Source organism: Sminthopsis crassicaudata, chromosome 2, assembly GCF_048593235.1.
Source record: "Sminthopsis crassicaudata isolate SCR6 chromosome 2, ASM4859323v1, whole genome shotgun sequence".
In the NCBI taxonomy this organism is placed as follows: domain Eukaryota; kingdom Metazoa; phylum Chordata; class Mammalia; order Dasyuromorphia; family Dasyuridae; genus Sminthopsis; species Sminthopsis crassicaudata.
The window spans coordinates 215,144,455-215,161,770 of record NC_133618.1 but is presented as its reverse complement, the minus strand read 5'-3'; the positions used below and the strand labels follow the sequence as shown (position 1 = coordinate 215,161,770).

Genomic DNA, 17,316 nt, shown 5'->3' with positions numbered 1-17,316 from the left:
TCTATTGCTGGGTGAGGAATTCCTAAGGGCTATAAATATTTTGCCCAGAACACCCGTCTTGATAACATAATCATGTAAAAGAAGCAGAAGCTAATTTAGCCTAACCAAAGAATGAAAGAATGAAGCAACTACTAGGGGATCAGCTACATACACTGGATTTGAAGGACACTCACTCAAAAGTGACTTAGGGAAGATATTAGCTCCAATAAAACTAAATTCTACATTGTGAGGAGGAAGCAAAAGCAGATAGAAGAACATACATTTACACACTAGCAAAGAAATATAAGGGGAAAAGGTTGAAACATCAAAATTTCAAAAGAGAACTTAACTGAAACCTAGAGCATGAAGAGATAAATCAATAAAAAAGATATTAAAATTCAAAGGAAGAAAGAATGCTAAATACTGAAAGAAATTTAAAAGGTCTCTTAAATGTTATATGACAAAAGAATTTGAACCATTATCTTAAGAAACACAGATCTTCCTGGAATCTCAAGAGAGCATGGGACAACAAGAATAGTTCAAAGGAGAAATGAAAATGATGAGAAAAAGCTTGAAATGGAAAAATGTTAGAATTTATAGCATTTACAGAAGAAATAATGAGAAAAAAAAACTTTAAAATGGTGAATTTCTCTAAAGAAGCTAAAGAGAGGGTAAGTAATTTGGTATTAAAAAATACCTAAGTGAAGGACAGTTGGGAAAAAGAGAAGCAAAAGACAATAATGTTAAGAGAATGCAATAATATATATATCTATATATATATTATATATATTTAGTAATATACAAGAAAAAGCCATTGATTTTGAAGACAGGAGGTCCAAAGACAACTTAAGAGTTACAGGTTTCCCAGAAGAACATAACAAATTGAAAAACCTTAATACCAGAATGCAAGAAATAATATAGAATTTCTGAATACAGAAAACAAAGTATCAATCAAAAGAACCCACAATTCAACTCCAGAAAATAACTTCAAGATACATAATGGTTAAATTCACTAATTCTAGTGACAATTCCTATTTCAAATGGTTTCTTCAAAGGGCTTTCTCCTTGACAGTGGCAAATAACCATGGCAAACATGCAGTTTCCTGTTTTATGTCTACCTTGATGTTAATGAGCAGCAGGTTGCTAAGCAAAGTTATCTGTTTTTCCATCATTCAAAAATCTTTCATTATTTTCACAATTGCACAGGAGATACCTTGCTAGAGGAGAGCCTTCCAAAATGTTTTCAGACTTGGTTTTATTGAATCCAACAGTAAACACAGAGGGATCTTACATTCTCTACACTTTTCATGTAGTTGTCAACTATAAAAATGTTTGCTACTATGAAATATCATTATGTAAGCCTCACAAATGTTAAAGATGAGAGTTGGGATTTACTTGTTGTTTGTTAATTACTAGTGTGGCTTTGGTCTTCAGTGACATAAAAAGTCAGGATGGTACCTACCAGTGCCAGCCTTTTTCTTCTCTCCATTGACATAGTATTATCCAAGAACATTCTGAAAATCTTATTTAAAACTGATGTTGAGTAAGGAGGACTTTAGGTAAGGTTGCTATAGTAAGCAGTCTCAAAAATCCTAGGCCTTAAACCATGATTTGAGAACCAACTTTGGCAGATACATTTTTGGTAGAATTACCAAGACCATGTACTGTGGTAGGGAACTGGATTTGGAATCAGAGGACCTGGATTTAAATACTGGTTGTGCCATTTAATGGTTGTATGTTCTTGAGCAAATACCACTCAACTTCTCTTGGACTCAATTTCCTCAATGTTGAAATGAGGGTTGGGCTCAGTGATTTCTAAAGTCTTGAAATTTCTATCTATTTTATTCTATCCATTTCTCTCTATAAATGTCATAGCTATCTCTAAAATCTTGGATCCTGAAAAGACAGTGAGGAGTAGGGAGAGGAAGGAGAGTTGATCTTGGAGCTACGAAGCATTAGGTTCAAGTCTAACCTCTGAACTATGTGATCCTAGCTACTTTACTACTAAATGTCCTAGTAATCTCTAAGACCATAAATTACAGAGAAAATGTTTTTCTCATTTGTACAAAGCTGCTTTTTTTAAAAAAATCCAAATGTAAAGCTTTATATTAAATTTCATATCATTAAGCATGATCCTATAGTATACTGTCAAGATTTTTTTGGATTCTAACTATCATTCACAGGTTTTAGCTTTTCTCTCCTCCCATCTTCATTTAATGGGTAAATTGATAAAACTTTTCTCCATGTTTAATCTTATCAGATTCTATTTGTTTTTCTTTTAGTCTTAGATTTAAATAGAAACCACTGAAATGCTGATTTATCTTCCACCAAGGAAGAGCTTTTTTTAAAAGGTGACTTTAAATGAAGACTCAGTCAATCCTCCTTTTCAACCAGTGCTATGAAAAGAGAACCATAACAACTCATTCCTTTTCCCTAGTAGGTAATCCCATCTTACTGTGTGCAGTCTCTCTAAGCCCACGCCTTGATCATTGGGTCCTGAAATAGCTCAAAGCTCCCCACCTGTGAACAGCAGCGCCACAGACACTGGAATATGATGCGTAAATGTCAGTGCCATAAACATGGTATTTGGGGTCTTGACATCCAGCTGGACATTTCGCAATAAACTCAGGATTAATTATCTTCCCAGCCTTGACATCACAGTTGATCTGAGGCACAGCTGCAAATGCAAAATGATGACAAAATTAAACCCTGTGCTGCAGGTGAAACCACATGCAGGGTGAGCAACAAGAGGTTATGACTGTTTATTCACTTAATCTCCCAAAGCAGAGCTATTCTTGCCCCTGGCCCCATTCAGTCACCAAATAAAAACAAACATAGAATTGGCATATTTCTGAAAACCATCAGCTTTCAGTGACCATACTTAAATCAAAAGATTGTTCTAGGTGACCTCTAAAAGAAGAGATAAGTGAATTCATCTTTCTCACTTCTTTGGGGGGAGGGAATGAGGGATGACCTTATTATAATGCCATAGGACAATCAGACTCGATGTGTTGATTAATTTTGCTGTTATTTTTTCTCCCTCTTTCTTTTTTATTTGTTAAAAGGAATCAATCTCTGAGTAGGGGAGGAATATACTGGGAAATGGAGATACATAAAACCCATAAGATATTAAAAATATTTAAAAAGAAAGATCTCTATAGCCTGTCATCTATTACTTTTTAAAAAAAAAAATCAGGACCTGCCTTTGGTGTCTTAAATCAGGACTATACTGTTGCATATGGTGCAATGGATAGGGAAGCCAATTAATCTCTCAGTGCCTTAGTTTTTTCTTCTATAAAATGGGAATAATAATATCTGTAATATTTGCTTTGGAGAGTTGTTATGAAATTCAAGTAAGAAAATGAGTATACTTTGCAAATGTAAAAGTTTTGTCATAAAAGTCTGTTATTAATTTGGATATTTCATGGACTTGAAGGAAAGAAAACTGTAAGATATTCTTATAAATAAGTCAAAATACAATAAACCCACTAGTCCTGACCCAATTTTGTTTAAACCCAGACTCACATCCCTATTCACCCACAGATAATTCTTTCATCTCTTAAGTCACTAAATAGACAATTCTAGAGGTTATTCATCTAGCTCCCATGATTCTTCCATTTGCACAAAGAGCTCCTTGCCAGTCTGCTCTAGTGTACCAGGTCCAAGACTATGAAGAACTTCAAAGAGTCAAAACCATCCTTTGAAATGTTGTTAGAAGCAAAGCCTTTCTATTCAGACTCTCCTGGCCTATGCTCAGGAAACATAAGGCTGAAAAATCACAAAGGTTTTAGAGAAACAAATGGAAGAATGAAATAAGTGAGCCATAATGGACAAGCACTGTACTTTTCGATCATTTTTTAAAAGTTATTTCCAGCTCTTTGTGACCCCATTTGGGATTTGCTTTGCAAAGATATTGGATTGATTTACCATTTCTATCTCTAGATCATTTTACAGAGGAGGGAACTGAAGCAAAAAGGGTTAGGTGTCTTGCCCAGGACACAGTAGGAAGCGTCTGAGACTAGATTTGAACACAGGAAAATGAGTTTTCTTGATTCCAGGCCCAACACTCTACCCATTGCATCACTAGCTGCCCACCGGACTTGAAATTTAGATTCAAATTCTGCCTCTGCCATTTGTTAACTATGTGACAATAAGGAAGTTATTTCATCGAGGCTCAGGTCTTTCCCTAAGGCAGGTGATCTTAAGTTGGTATCCATGGACCCAAGGGGTCTGTGGATAAATTTCAGGGGTGGTGGGTCTAAGAACTTGGAATTTTTAATATTTTGATAACTATTTCAATTTAGTTTTCTTGATCATTATAAGCACTTTTTCTTCATTTAAAAACATTGTTCTGAGAGTCCCATAGCATTAGCAAGACTGCCAGAATGTTCCATAACACACACACACACAAAATGGTTAAGAATCCCTTTAGGGTGAGCGGTCACTTGTATTCCTAGAGCAAGTTCCCACAAAGGTGGAGCTACAAAGGGTCTCTGCTAGGACAATCTAATCAAAACTGAATTTGAAAAAAAAAAATCAAACAACATCCCCCAGGTCTTTCCCAAAGCACCCAGACTATCAAGTTCAATGGCAAAAGTAGAGTACCCTGTCTCTCATGGGAGTAGTTGAAGTCAACAGCAACTCACATTAACCTAACACTTAAACATTTAAACCACCAGGTGGCACTGAGAGCCATTCACTCAGGAGCCCCACCTGAACCGGGCAAATGTAGAAGCTTTGATAAATATTGTGTTTGTTCTCTATGGTTACCAGAGAGACAGTGACCTTCAATCCTTACTTCAGCCTTTATGGAGCTGTGGCTCTTGTTAAAGGGTGTGTGGGCTTGTGTATAATCTCCCAACCCATTGGCTAAGCCTGTCTCATTTTGAATTTGTTGTAACAGTAGAGTCACATTTGCAGATTGAATTCAACTATGATAATACAGACAGACATGGAAATAGAGATAAAGAGAGGGAGACAGACAGAGACAAGAGAAAGAGAAAAAAAGAGACAGAGACAAAGAGACAGACATGGAAATATAAAGATGGGAGGATTGAGAGAGAGAGAGACAGGCAGAGACCGACAGAGAGAGACAGAGATAGGGACAGAGAGACAGAGAGAGAAACAGAGAGACAGAGATAAACACACAGACAAGAGAGATACAGAGAGAGATAGAGAAAGAGAGAAGAGAGAGGAAGAGAGAGAAAAGAGAGAGAGAGAGAAAGAAAAGAGAGTGAAGGATGACAAAGACAGAGACAGAGACAGAGAGCCACAGAGAGAGACATACACCCAGAGATAATGACAGAGACAGAGAGAAGAAGGAGAAGAGAGATTGAGATACACACAAAGAGAAGGAGGAGAGAGACACACAGAGAGAGACATAGAGAGATGGAGAAAGAGACATACACAAAGAAAGAGAGAGTTGGAGAAGAGAAGAGAAAGGAGAGAGAAAGGAGACTTGTAGATCACATCCATTCTACTTAATGACCATAAATGCCTTGGGGTGAGTGTGAGAGGGGAGCTGAGAATCTTCCACCTCTGAAAGCTGAGCATCCCCTCCCCACTAGGTAATACTAATGCCTACCTTCCTCTCTCACTCCCATCTAGGGTAAAGGTAAAGAAGGGTTTATTGCTGGGGAAAGAAATGGTTGTCTTGTCAGCAGCAACTCATTTCCAGTCCTACTTCATGACTTAGAGCAACTGTTTTTATCTTTCACTGTATGTGCATGATGTCTGGCACTGAATAAATGCATGCTGACTTGACATATGTCATGCATAAAGACATGACATGTCTTTAAGGCCAAAACTTGTATTGAAATGATGGCTCTTGCCTGCAAACTTTCCTAACATTCATTGTTTCAATATGCTCCTGGCTGTTCACCATGAAGTTCTGATGTAGAAGAGTAGGCAATTTTTACTATTTTCAATTTAGATCCAAATCCCCAAGAAAGATGTGACTCCCCTATATTTCAATGAATTTTAGTCATATTACCTTAGCATTATGATGTCAACTTTACCCAAAATGAAGCAAACTGGTTCAAGATATTACATGCAGCATTTATTCAGATTAGGCTCAGTAAGTATATAAATAACACTTGATAACTAGAGAACATAAAGTATATTAAAATAATAAAACTTTCTACTGAGTAGCTATGAACCTGCCACTCTTCTAAATCCCAGGCATAGGATACATTTAGACCCAGGAGTTCTGGGCAACAAATTTCTCCCTTGAGCAGGCATGCATAACAACATAGTTCCCATAGAATGCCAACTCAGACTTTCTGTAGGGCAAATTATGAGTACAAGCACAGAAACTCTGGGGTTGATGTCTGAGACATGGAATGTAATATTCATTGAAATTTGGTATCTGCTAAGAGTGATGCTTTCCCAGTCTTGATCTCACTACCTGCTTGCTATCAGGGACTTCTGATTACTTCTGTCTCCACCAAACCCATTGTGAAGTAGAATAAGTAGATTCGGAAACAACTAATCCTTTTAGAATCATAAGTTTTTGTATCCTCCTCTTGATTCTTGGTGTAGTCACTCTGTCAATTCCTTAGAGGTAGCTAGCCATGCATTGGATAGATCATTAGACCTGGAGTCAGAAAAACCTTAGTTTCAGATACTTTCTACCTGTGTGATCCTGGGCAAGTCACTTAATCTTGTCCTGAATTTCCTTATTTATAAAATGGGGACAATAATTTCACCTCAGCAACAGACCATAAATGCTACAAGAAAGCAGAGATAAGAAGATCAGTGTGTGCTAGAGAAGATTGAGGAAGATGTAAGAGATGTAACTTTGGTGGTTATATAGTGTGAGCTGGTGAAAGCTGGTTTGACTGGTTTGGCCTCAGCCCCCAGAAGGCACAGATACTAAGACTTAACTAAATGACAGATGGAGCATTCTCTCCCATCCACAGGCAGTTTTAAATCTGTAACAAACAGAGCTGTTTTTTGAATTCTGTTCTTTATTCCTTATACCTTATTTGACAATTAGAGAATATCTCCATTTCTTTGATACACACCATGGGTGATAGAGCAGCTTTATCTTAGTGCTACATTAGCTTTTTGTCTAAAACATTTGTATAGATTCAGACCTTGAAAGGCTTTAGGTGAGGCATGGATCTGAGTGTATTTCCCATCACTTGCCTGAGCCACAACTGTATGCTGTCCTATTTTATGTTGTTTCTCATTGACATTTCCTCCCTTCCCCTAACTACCATCCCTGGGTGGCAATGTCATTCTTTGAAAACTGCTGTCCCTTTTTGCAGAAGTGATGGACAGCCATTTTGGGAAGAGAAGGAAACTAAGTATTAGCGTGAAACTTGGAGTAAGCCTCAAGCAGTGGTATATTTGGAGTATGATAAAGATGCTCTTGCCTTGGGAGTTCATAGTGGGGAACATTTGGAGATAAGTTTAGATTGGTGGATGTTCACTGTGAACATACAAAGAAGTTGACATGCTCCTCACTCTCAAGGTAGTTAAAACCTAGTTGGGAATATAAAATATTCATAAATAAAAATTAAGTAATATTGTGCAATAAAGTATACTATTAGTGCCAAACACGTGGCACAGATATTAAGCATATTTCATAAAGAAAGAGAGCTCATTGGGTCTAGAATGTTTGCTGATATGAATGGGTGGGGGGGCATGAATTAGTTCTTGAAGGATGAATAGGATTTAGAAAGACAAAGAAAGTGGGCAAGCATTTTGATTGGAGAATACAGAGGAGTAAAGATGTGGAGATTGGAAAACTCAAGATTCATTTAGGAGACTGTGAGGTGACCAGTCTGATTGGAATATAGGATTCAGGTAATAGTGGGAGATAAGGCTGAAAAAGTGGGTTTAGTCAGATTATCTTAGACTTTGAATGCAGCAACTTTATCCTGTTGTTATCATTTGTCCTTTGTTCTGGAAGAGAACCATTATATCAGGGAGGTGATGCTGTGATATGCAAGTGAGTTGGAGAGGGGACTGTGCAAGGTCACCTGCCTCACTTTCTCTTCTAGATCAGGATGGCTGGAGATGGCTCTGGATGCAGTAGGAGACCTTGGACTTTTTAAGCTAAGGTCTTTAACAGGGGTGAGTTTGACTGAGGCAATACCTAATTAGTATTAAAGTTAGGTAAGAAATGTCTCCTTTACCTAATTAAAAAAATAAATCTAAGAGGGGTCTTCCCTATTTGGCCAGATAGAGTTTCTGACCCAAATAGAAACAATTGCTATTTATAGTCACTCTGAGCCACTCAAGGTCCAAATCATGACCAAGTGGGTCTTGGCTAGGGACCTATTGTTTGGTCAATCAACGAGATTTAGAGGATTTGGCAGTGAGAAAACAACTAAACCTTTCTGAAGACAGGAGGTGATGTGATGAAAAGAATGTTTTTGAGATTAGTCAAGGGAGTGGATAGCAATGGAGTATTTCATTTAGAATCAGATGCTCCTACATCTTGCCTCAAGCTGATACCTTTCGATGAAAATTCAGCTGAAATGACTACTATACCCTGTTTTGTTGTTACCATTACTGCCATCATCATCAATCTATCAATCAAGAAGGATTTATTAACCACTTACTACAGTCCAGAGACTGGGAACATAAACACTAAAATAGAAGTTCTTCTATTCAAATAGATCATGTTTCATTTGAGGAAGTGGCATATATTTATGTACATATAAGTACATACATGTATAAGCATGTAAACATTTTAAAAAGCTTATTTATGCCTTTGTGTTAGGATTGGTTATATTGCTAATAGAATATATAGCTAGTAACAAAGTTGATCACCAGCCACAGTAGTAAAAGGAGTTTTTAAAAATTGAATTCAATAGCATTTTGAGGATAAAAGTCTGGCAAATATCGCAAAGAAATTCATAGTACTGGTTTTATTGATGAAAAAAACACACAAACAAAATAGCTGTTAGTGGAGCCAAATCATTTCCAGGGCAAATCACATTGGTTCTATATGTGTTGGACATGTCTTAGCTGGAGTATGTTAGCTGGTTCTAAGTGTAACATTTTAAAAGAGATTCTGATAAGCTCAAGTGCCTTCAAAGAATAATAGATTTAGTTTAGATAGATTTAGGATTTCAGGGGTCATCTAGTTAAGTCTCCTCATTTTACAGATGGGAAACCTGAGGTCCACAAAATTGACATTTACCCAAGGTCACATCAATAGTAAGTGAAAGAACTGAGACCTGAATGCAGGTTTTCTAGCATGAAATCCATCACTCTTTTGTCCTGCACCACACTGAAAATCATGTCATAGAGGGAATGGTTGAAGGAACAGTAGGTGTTTAGCCTGGGGAAGAGAAGATTTGGGGGAGTGGTGGTATTGGTGGTGGATATAATGGCTATCTTCAAATATTTGAAGGGCTGTCATGGAGAAGAGGGAGGAGACCTGCCATGCTTTTCTCCAGAGAGATGAGCAAGGTCATCTGTGTAACAATGGGAAAGGCTGCCTACTCAAGTAGTGAGTTTCTCTCTCTACTTTAAGCAGAGACTGTGCAATCATTTGTCAGGGATATTGTAAAAGGGATTCCTGCATGGGGTGGGAAGTTGGACTGGATGACCTCTAAGGGCCCTTCCTTCCAACTCCAAGATTCGATGAATGGATTTTGAATAGTGGCCAGGCCACCCACTCCCTCTCTAAGTTTCTGTGATGGTCTCAGCTGTTAATGACTTCCAGCTGTCCCAACAATCTGACTCTTTTTAACCCTTAACTTTCTATACTAGCAGTATTAACATTTCATTCAGTCTTTGTAGAGGTTTGGAACCAGAACCCCATCTCTTTCCTTACCCTGCCCACCCAGCCAACATTGGCTGGCTTGGTCCTGGGCCAGCTTGGAACTCCTTCCTTCTCTTGGGAATCCAGCAGGCCATATTCGCTCACAGGTTTAAACAATTTGTGGCTTGAGTTAAGACATTCTAGTTTAGTGCTTGAAACAGTTTTGCTGGTTTCATTCTTCCCACCCAAGGCTGACTTTTGACCAAAATTATTTTCTTCCTTGCCTTTCATTTTTGTAACCCACACACTCTGTACACTCTATTCTGGGATCTGGGGTGTGTTTTGGACTTTTTTTTTTTTTTAACACAACTTTAGATTTACTGATACTGGTATGATTCCCCTCTAAACCTGGCTGGTTGGTTGATGTGTGTCCTAGATATGACTGTAATTGAGAATGTCTGAGGTTCTGACCTTGATGACTGGACAGATAATGTTGTCCACAATAATAATAGAGAAGTTAGAAAGAGGGGAGGGTTTAAAGTAACAGTAACAGTAACAAAGATGATTCTAAAATCTTACAGCGAAAACTTTGTAATTACTTATTTATGTCTTTGTGTCATTATTGGTTACATTGTTAATAAAATGTATAGCTAATAACTTTGATATTTACTTAAACCTAGGAGTTTGGGGAGATATGTGAATATATATATATATATATATATATATATATATATATATATATATATATATATATATATATATATATATATATATATATATATATATATATATATATATATATATATATATATATATATATACATATATGCATGTATGTATGTATACTTGAATGACTTTCCCAATCACTCAGTAAGTGAGGAGATCAGGCTGAAGTCTTCCTTTTTGTTTCTCCCTCCATGTATGGATGACCAATTTATGACACTGGAGACAAATAATACTAGCACTATCCACCTCACAGGGTTCTGAGCGAATCATTTGGTAAAACTTAAAATGCCATATGAATACAAATGACTGTTAATCCTTGTATATTTCTTCTCTAAAGCTTTAGTCTTATTTTATTGTCCAAGTCACTTGTCTGGAAACTTAACACTTATTGCTTCATCCTTTGGTTAAATTGCTTGGTGTCTCACTAAACTAAAGGGGTAGGAAACTTTTTTTTTTCTGTCATGGGCCATTTGGATATTTATGGCATCATTTGTGGACCATTCAGATTTATCAACTTAAAACTCAAGTAGTGGGAGGTACCTAGCTTTCATTGCCTGTGGTTGTCTTGCAGGTCAGATCAAATGATTTCATGTATTTCATACAACCTTGCAGGCTGGATGTCCCCTAACCCTGATTTAGAGAGAGAAACTAAAGCACAGTAGTCCATAACTCAGATCCATTCTGCCAGACAGAATCCTGTCTTTCATTGCTTGTTTCATAGTATTACACATGGGATGTGGGTACTAGCAACAATTCACAAAATCTCCCTCTATGCATACCATGATGACCACATAAGGGAGTCTGTATTCTGCTACAATCATGCTCATGACAATTTTCTATTTTCACTGCTGCGGGCTTTTCCGTTCTCTACTTGTCCACCCAATTCTTTTCTCTCATATTGAAAGGCATGGTTCCCATACCACAGCTCTTGCCTTGTCTTCTATGGTATCATTCACCATTCCCAGGTTGCTTTCTAGTTACCCCAAACTTCTACCTGATTTCAGATGTGCCTGAATACACTTTCTTAATTATAATCACTAGTGTAATAGATTTATGGGTTAATGTCCATAACAATGCCTCAACATTTAGCCTATGTATGGTGATTACCTCTTTTTTACCTGCTGCTAGCTTATTTCCTAACTCTTTTTCATCTTGAATTCTAAGGTAATCCAGGGATATGCTTGAATAATTTTTACTAATTACTGAAATCTTAACATCTTTCTTATGAAAAAAGATTTGAATTCTCACCCAAGTTTATTAGACATATTTTTAATAAACTGGAGAAATCCTTTTTCCCACAATTGTTTTTTCTCTTTCACTCTTCATATATGTATATGTGTATATATACAGATGTTGTATAATATATATTGAGATATGTATACATATACATATTTTTACATATCTCCTCAAGCTCCAAAGTTTAAATAAATATCAAAGTTATTAGCTACATATTGTGTTAGCAAAATAAACCAATAATAACATAAAGGCATAATTAAATGTTTACAAAGTTTTAGCTGTGAGAAAGATCATAGACAGAATCACTTTTGTTACCATTACTTTATATTCTTTTCTCTTTTTAACTTCCCTGTTACTATACAGGGCATTATCATTTGTCCAGTCACCAAGGTCAGAACCTTAGCCATTCCTCAATTCCTTCAGTCCACACATTCAATCTGTTGCCAAGTCTTACTTATTCCCACCTTCACAGATTTTCTGGCATTCGCTTCTATCTTTTTACTCTCACAGGTGCCAACCTGAAGCAAGCTTCTATCACTTCATGACTAAGCTCTTGCCATAACATTCTGGTAGGTTTCCCTCCATCAAATTTCTCCCCAATCCAGTTCATCCTCTTTGCTGCTTAAAGCAGAGGTCTGACTATGTCAACCCCCTCCTCAGTGAAACTCCAGGCTTCCTACTACCTTCAGGATCAAATGCAGTATCTTTTATCTGACTTTTGAGCACTTAATAATCTGCATCCTTCCTATCTTTTCAGTCTTTTTATACTTTGCAATCCAATGACACTGGCCTACTTGCTATTTCTCACACATGATACTTTATCCCTTATCTTTATGCTTTTTGTATCCCCCAAGCTTGGACTTACCCTTAAGCCCTCTTTACCTTCATTTTCTGGCTTTCCTGGTTTTCTTTTTGACTCACTTTATATCTCACTTGCTGTAAGAGACCTTTCCTGGTCCTCTTTATTGCTAGTGTCTCACCTTTAACATCCCTTTCCATTTATACTATGCATATCTATCTGAGATGTTCATAGTTTCATGTTGTCTCTCCATCAAAATGTGATTTCTTGAGAACAGGGAATATACATTTGAACTTTTTTTTTGTATCCCCAGTGTTTAGCAAAGTGCCTGACATATAACAAGTGCTTAATAGCTTCTTATTTTTTGATGATTATAAGGAAGATTTCTCATTTCTGGAACACAGTCCTACCATTCACTTCTCAAGATTTGCAACCAAAAATCTCACAAGAATCCTGTCCTTATTTATTCTTAACATAAGGGTTAATATCAGTTAAGGAATAATTTTTCTTTTTTCTTGCAGTCTTTCTCTAGCCATGACAGGTAACTTCAGAATGACAATCTCTTTGTTTTTCACTGATGATAGAACTCTGCAGCTGCACATAAAATCATCAAAAAATAGAAGTTAAACTGTAACTTTGCAAAGTTCCATAGCCTCTAAAAGAGAGAGTCACACACAGTATCCAGTCTCTGTGGGACAAGCTATTGAATCTAGTTTTGCATAAATTCCTCTCTCTAGCTACACCCACATTAGTGAGAGATAGAAATGGAATCTTGTTGCCCTTTCTTTCTTCCCCTCTCAGTTCTCTCACAGCTTGGTTCTGCAATTCTAAGCTCTCTGTCTCCAGGTTGGTCCCATTCCTGGTCCCTAATACCAGATTTCCTAGACAGCAAACTATCTGCTTACCTAGCTGCAAACTTCTTGCCTGTTCAGCCCTACTTTTGTTGTTTCCCTGGTGGATCTGAGAGGCAGCTCATTGATTAAGTGGATAGAGCACTAGATTTGGTTTTAAGAAGAGGACTTCAAATCCTGTCTTAGATACTTACTGAGTGATTGGGAAAGTCATTCAAACTCTCTCAGATTCAATTTTTTCACCTGTAAAATGGAATAAGAATGTCACCTAACAGAGTTAGTGAATATATACTAAGAAAATAGTATATTAGTATATACTAATATGTAGTATATTTCTTAGTATATATTCAAAGTAGCCTGCAAACCTTATACTATAAATGTTACCTATTATTATCATTTCCCATTTTACCCGGATACTCAGAAGCCAGTCCCTAGATGTTTTTTGTTGTTGTTTGTTGTTTAGTCCTTATAGTTAATGTCTGACTCTTTGTGACCTCATTTGGGGTTTTCTTTTTTTTTTTTTTTCCTCTTTTTGCCACTTATTCCTGTTGGATTTTTTTTTATTATATATATATATATATATATATATATATTTTATAATATTATCCCTTGTATTCATTTTTCCAAATTACACCCCCCTCCCTCTATTCCCTCCCCCCGACGACAGGCAATACCATACATTTTACATGTGTTACAATATAGTCTAGGTACAATACATGTGTGCGAATATCATTTTCTTGTTGCACAATAAACATTAGAATCCGAAGGTACATGCAACCTGGGCAGACAGATATTAGTGCTAACAATTTTCATTCCCCTCCCAGTGTTTCTTCTCTGGGTGTAGCTACCTCTGTCCATCATTGATCAACTGGAAGTGAGTTGGATCTTCTTTATGTTGAAGATTTCCACTTCCATCAGAATACATCCTCATACAGTATTGTTGTTGAAGTGTACAGTGATCTTCTGGTTCTGCTCATTTCACTCAGCATCAGTTGATGTAAGTCTCTCCAAGCCTCTCTGTATTCCTCCTGCTGGTCATTTCTTACAGAGCAATAATATTCCATAACCTTCATATACCACAATTTACCCAACCATTCTCCAACTGATGGACATCCATTCATCTTCCAGTTTCTAGCTACAACAAAAAGAGCTGCCACAAACATTTTGGCACATATATGTCTCTTTCCGCTCTTTAGTATTTCTTTGGGATATAATCCCAGTAGTAGCGCTGCTGGGTCAAAGGGTATGCACAGTTTGATAACTTTTTGGGCATAATTCCAGATTGCTCTCCAGAATGGCTGGATTCTTTCACAACTCCACCAGCAATGTATTAGTGTCCCAATTTCCCCACATCCCCTCCAACATTTGTCATTATTTGTTCCTGTCATCTTAGCCAATCTGACAGGTGTGTAGTGGTATCTCAGAGTGGTCTTAATTTGCATTTCTCTGATCAGTAGTGATTTGGAACACTCTTTCATGTGAGTGGATATAGTTTCAATTTCTTCCTCTGAGAATTGTCTGTTCATATCCTTTGACCATTTATCAATTGGAGAATGGTTCGGTTTCTTATAAATTAGGGTCAGTTCTCTATATATTTTGGAAATGAGACCTTTGTCAGAACCTTTGTTTTTAAAAATATTTTCCCAATTTGTTACTTCCCTTCTAATCTTGTTTGCATTAGTATTATTTGTACAGAAACTTTTTAGTTTGATGTAATCAAAATCTTCTATTTTGTGATCAATAATGATCTCTAGTTCTCCTCTGGTCATAAATTCCTTCCTCCTCCACAAGTCTGAGAGGTAGATTATCCTCTGTTCCTCTAATCTATTTATTATCTCCCTCTTTATGCCTAAATCATGGACCCATTTTGATCTTATCTTGGTATATGGTGTTAAGTGTGGATCCATATCTAATTTCTGCCATACTAATTTCCAGTTTTCCCAACAGTTTTTTCCGAATAATGAATTTTTATCCCTAATGTTGGAATCTTTGGGTTTGTCAAAGATTAGATTGCTATAGATGTACCCTTTTTTGTCCTTTGTATCTAATCTGTTCCACTGATCTACCGGTCTATTTCTTAGCCAATACCAAATGGTTTTGGTGACTGCTGCTATATAATATAGCTTTAGATCAGGTACACTTAGACCACCTTCCTCTGAGTTTTTTTTCATTAGTTCCCTTGCAATTCTTGACCTTTTATTCTTCCATATGAATTTTGTTGTTATTTTTTCTAGGTCATTAAAATAGTTTCTTGGGAGTCTGATTGGTATAGCACTAAATAAATAGATTAGTTTGGGGAGTATTGTCATCTTTATTATATTCGCTCGGCCTATCCAAGAGCACTGAATGTCTTTCCAATTATTTAAATCTGATTTTATTTTTGTGGCAAGTGTTTTGTAATTTTTCTCATATAATTCCTGACTTTTCTTTGGTAGATGGATTCCCAAATATTTTATACTCTCAACATTTGTTTGGAATGGAATTTCTCTTTGTATCTCTTGCTGTTGCATTTTGTTAGTGATATATAAAAATGCCGAGGATTTATGTGGATTTATTTTGTATCCTGCCACTTTGCTGAAATTTTGAATTATTTCTAGTAGCTTTTTAGCAGAGTCTTTGGGGTTCTCTAAGTATACCATCATGTCATCTGCAAAAAGTGATAGTTTAATTTCCTCATTTCCTACTCTAATTCCTTGAATCTCTTTCTCGGCTCTTATTGCCGAGGCTAGCGTTTCTAGTACTATATTGAATAGTAATGGTGATAGTGGGCAACCTTGTTTCACTCCTGATCTTACTGGGAAAGGTTGCAGTTTATTTCTATTGCATATTATGCTTACTGACGGTCTTAAATATATACTCCTGATTATTCTAAGGAATAATCCATTTATTCCTATACTCTCAAGAGTTTTTAGTAGGAATGGATGTTGGATTTTGTCAAATGCTTTTTCTGCATCTATTGAGATGATCATATGGTTCTTATTAATTTGATTATTAATATGGTCAATTATATTAATAGTTTTCCTAATATTAAACCAGCCCTGCATTCCTGGAATAAATCCTACTTGATCATAGTGTATTATCTTGGAGATGATTTTCTGAAGTCTTTTTGCTAATATCTTATTTAAGATTTTAGCATCAATATTCATTAAGGAGATTGGTCTATAATTTTCTTTCTCAGTTTTCGATCTACCAGGTTTAGGTATCAGTACCATGTCTGTGTCATAAAAGGAGTTTGGTAGGACTCCTTCATCCCCTATTTTTTCAAATAATTTATATAACATTGGGGCTAATTGTTCTTTAAATGTTTGGTAGAATTCACATGTGAATCCATCTGGCCCTGGGGATTTTTTCCTGGGGAGTTGATTAATAGCTTGTTCTATTTCTTTTTCTGAAATGGGACTATTTAAGCAATTTATCTCCTCCTCTGTTAATCTAGGGAGCCTATATTTTTGGAGAAAGTCATCCATTTCACTTAAGTTATCAAATTTATTGGCATAAAGTTGGGCAAAGTAACTCCTTATTATTTCTCTAATTTCCTCTTCATTGGTGGAAAGATCCCCCTTTTCATTTGTAAGACTATCAATTTGATTTTCCTCTTTCCTTTTTCTGATCAGAGTTACCAAAGGTTTATCTATTTTATTGGCTTTTTCATAAAACCAACTCTTGGTTTTATTTATTAATTCAATAGTTTTTTTACTTTCAATTTTATTGATTTCTCCTTTTAATTTTTGTATTTCGAGTTTAATTTTTGGTTGGGGGTATTTGGGGTTTTCTTGACAAAGATACTGGAGTGTTTACCATTTCCTTCTCCAGCTCATTTTTGTAGATGAGGAAACTGATACAAGCAGGGTTAACAGCTAATAAGTTTCTGAGGTAAGATTTGATCAGGTCTTCCTGACTCCAGGTTCAGTGTCCTATCCACTATGCTATCTAGTTGCTCTCTACATTTTTTTTTTTTTTGTCTTCCATTTGCCTCAACTCTTCTTGTTCAAAGAATATGG

At 36.3% G+C, this 17,316-nt stretch overlaps 1 protein-coding gene across 3 annotated transcripts in view; it reads right to left on the bottom strand.

Annotated features, from left to right (window-relative positions):
- VIT (vitrin) overlaps positions 1–17,316 on the bottom strand; it is a 152,159-nt gene that overhangs the window by 80,451 nt on the left and 54,392 nt on the right. For all 3 annotated transcript variants that reach the window (XM_074288180.1, XM_074288181.1, XM_074288182.1), the window contains one exon: positions 2,500–2,656. In XM_074288180.1, coding sequence (XP_074144281.1) covers positions 2,500–2,656 — 157 coding nt within the window. The remainder of the gene's footprint in view (positions 1–2,499; positions 2,657–17,316) is intronic.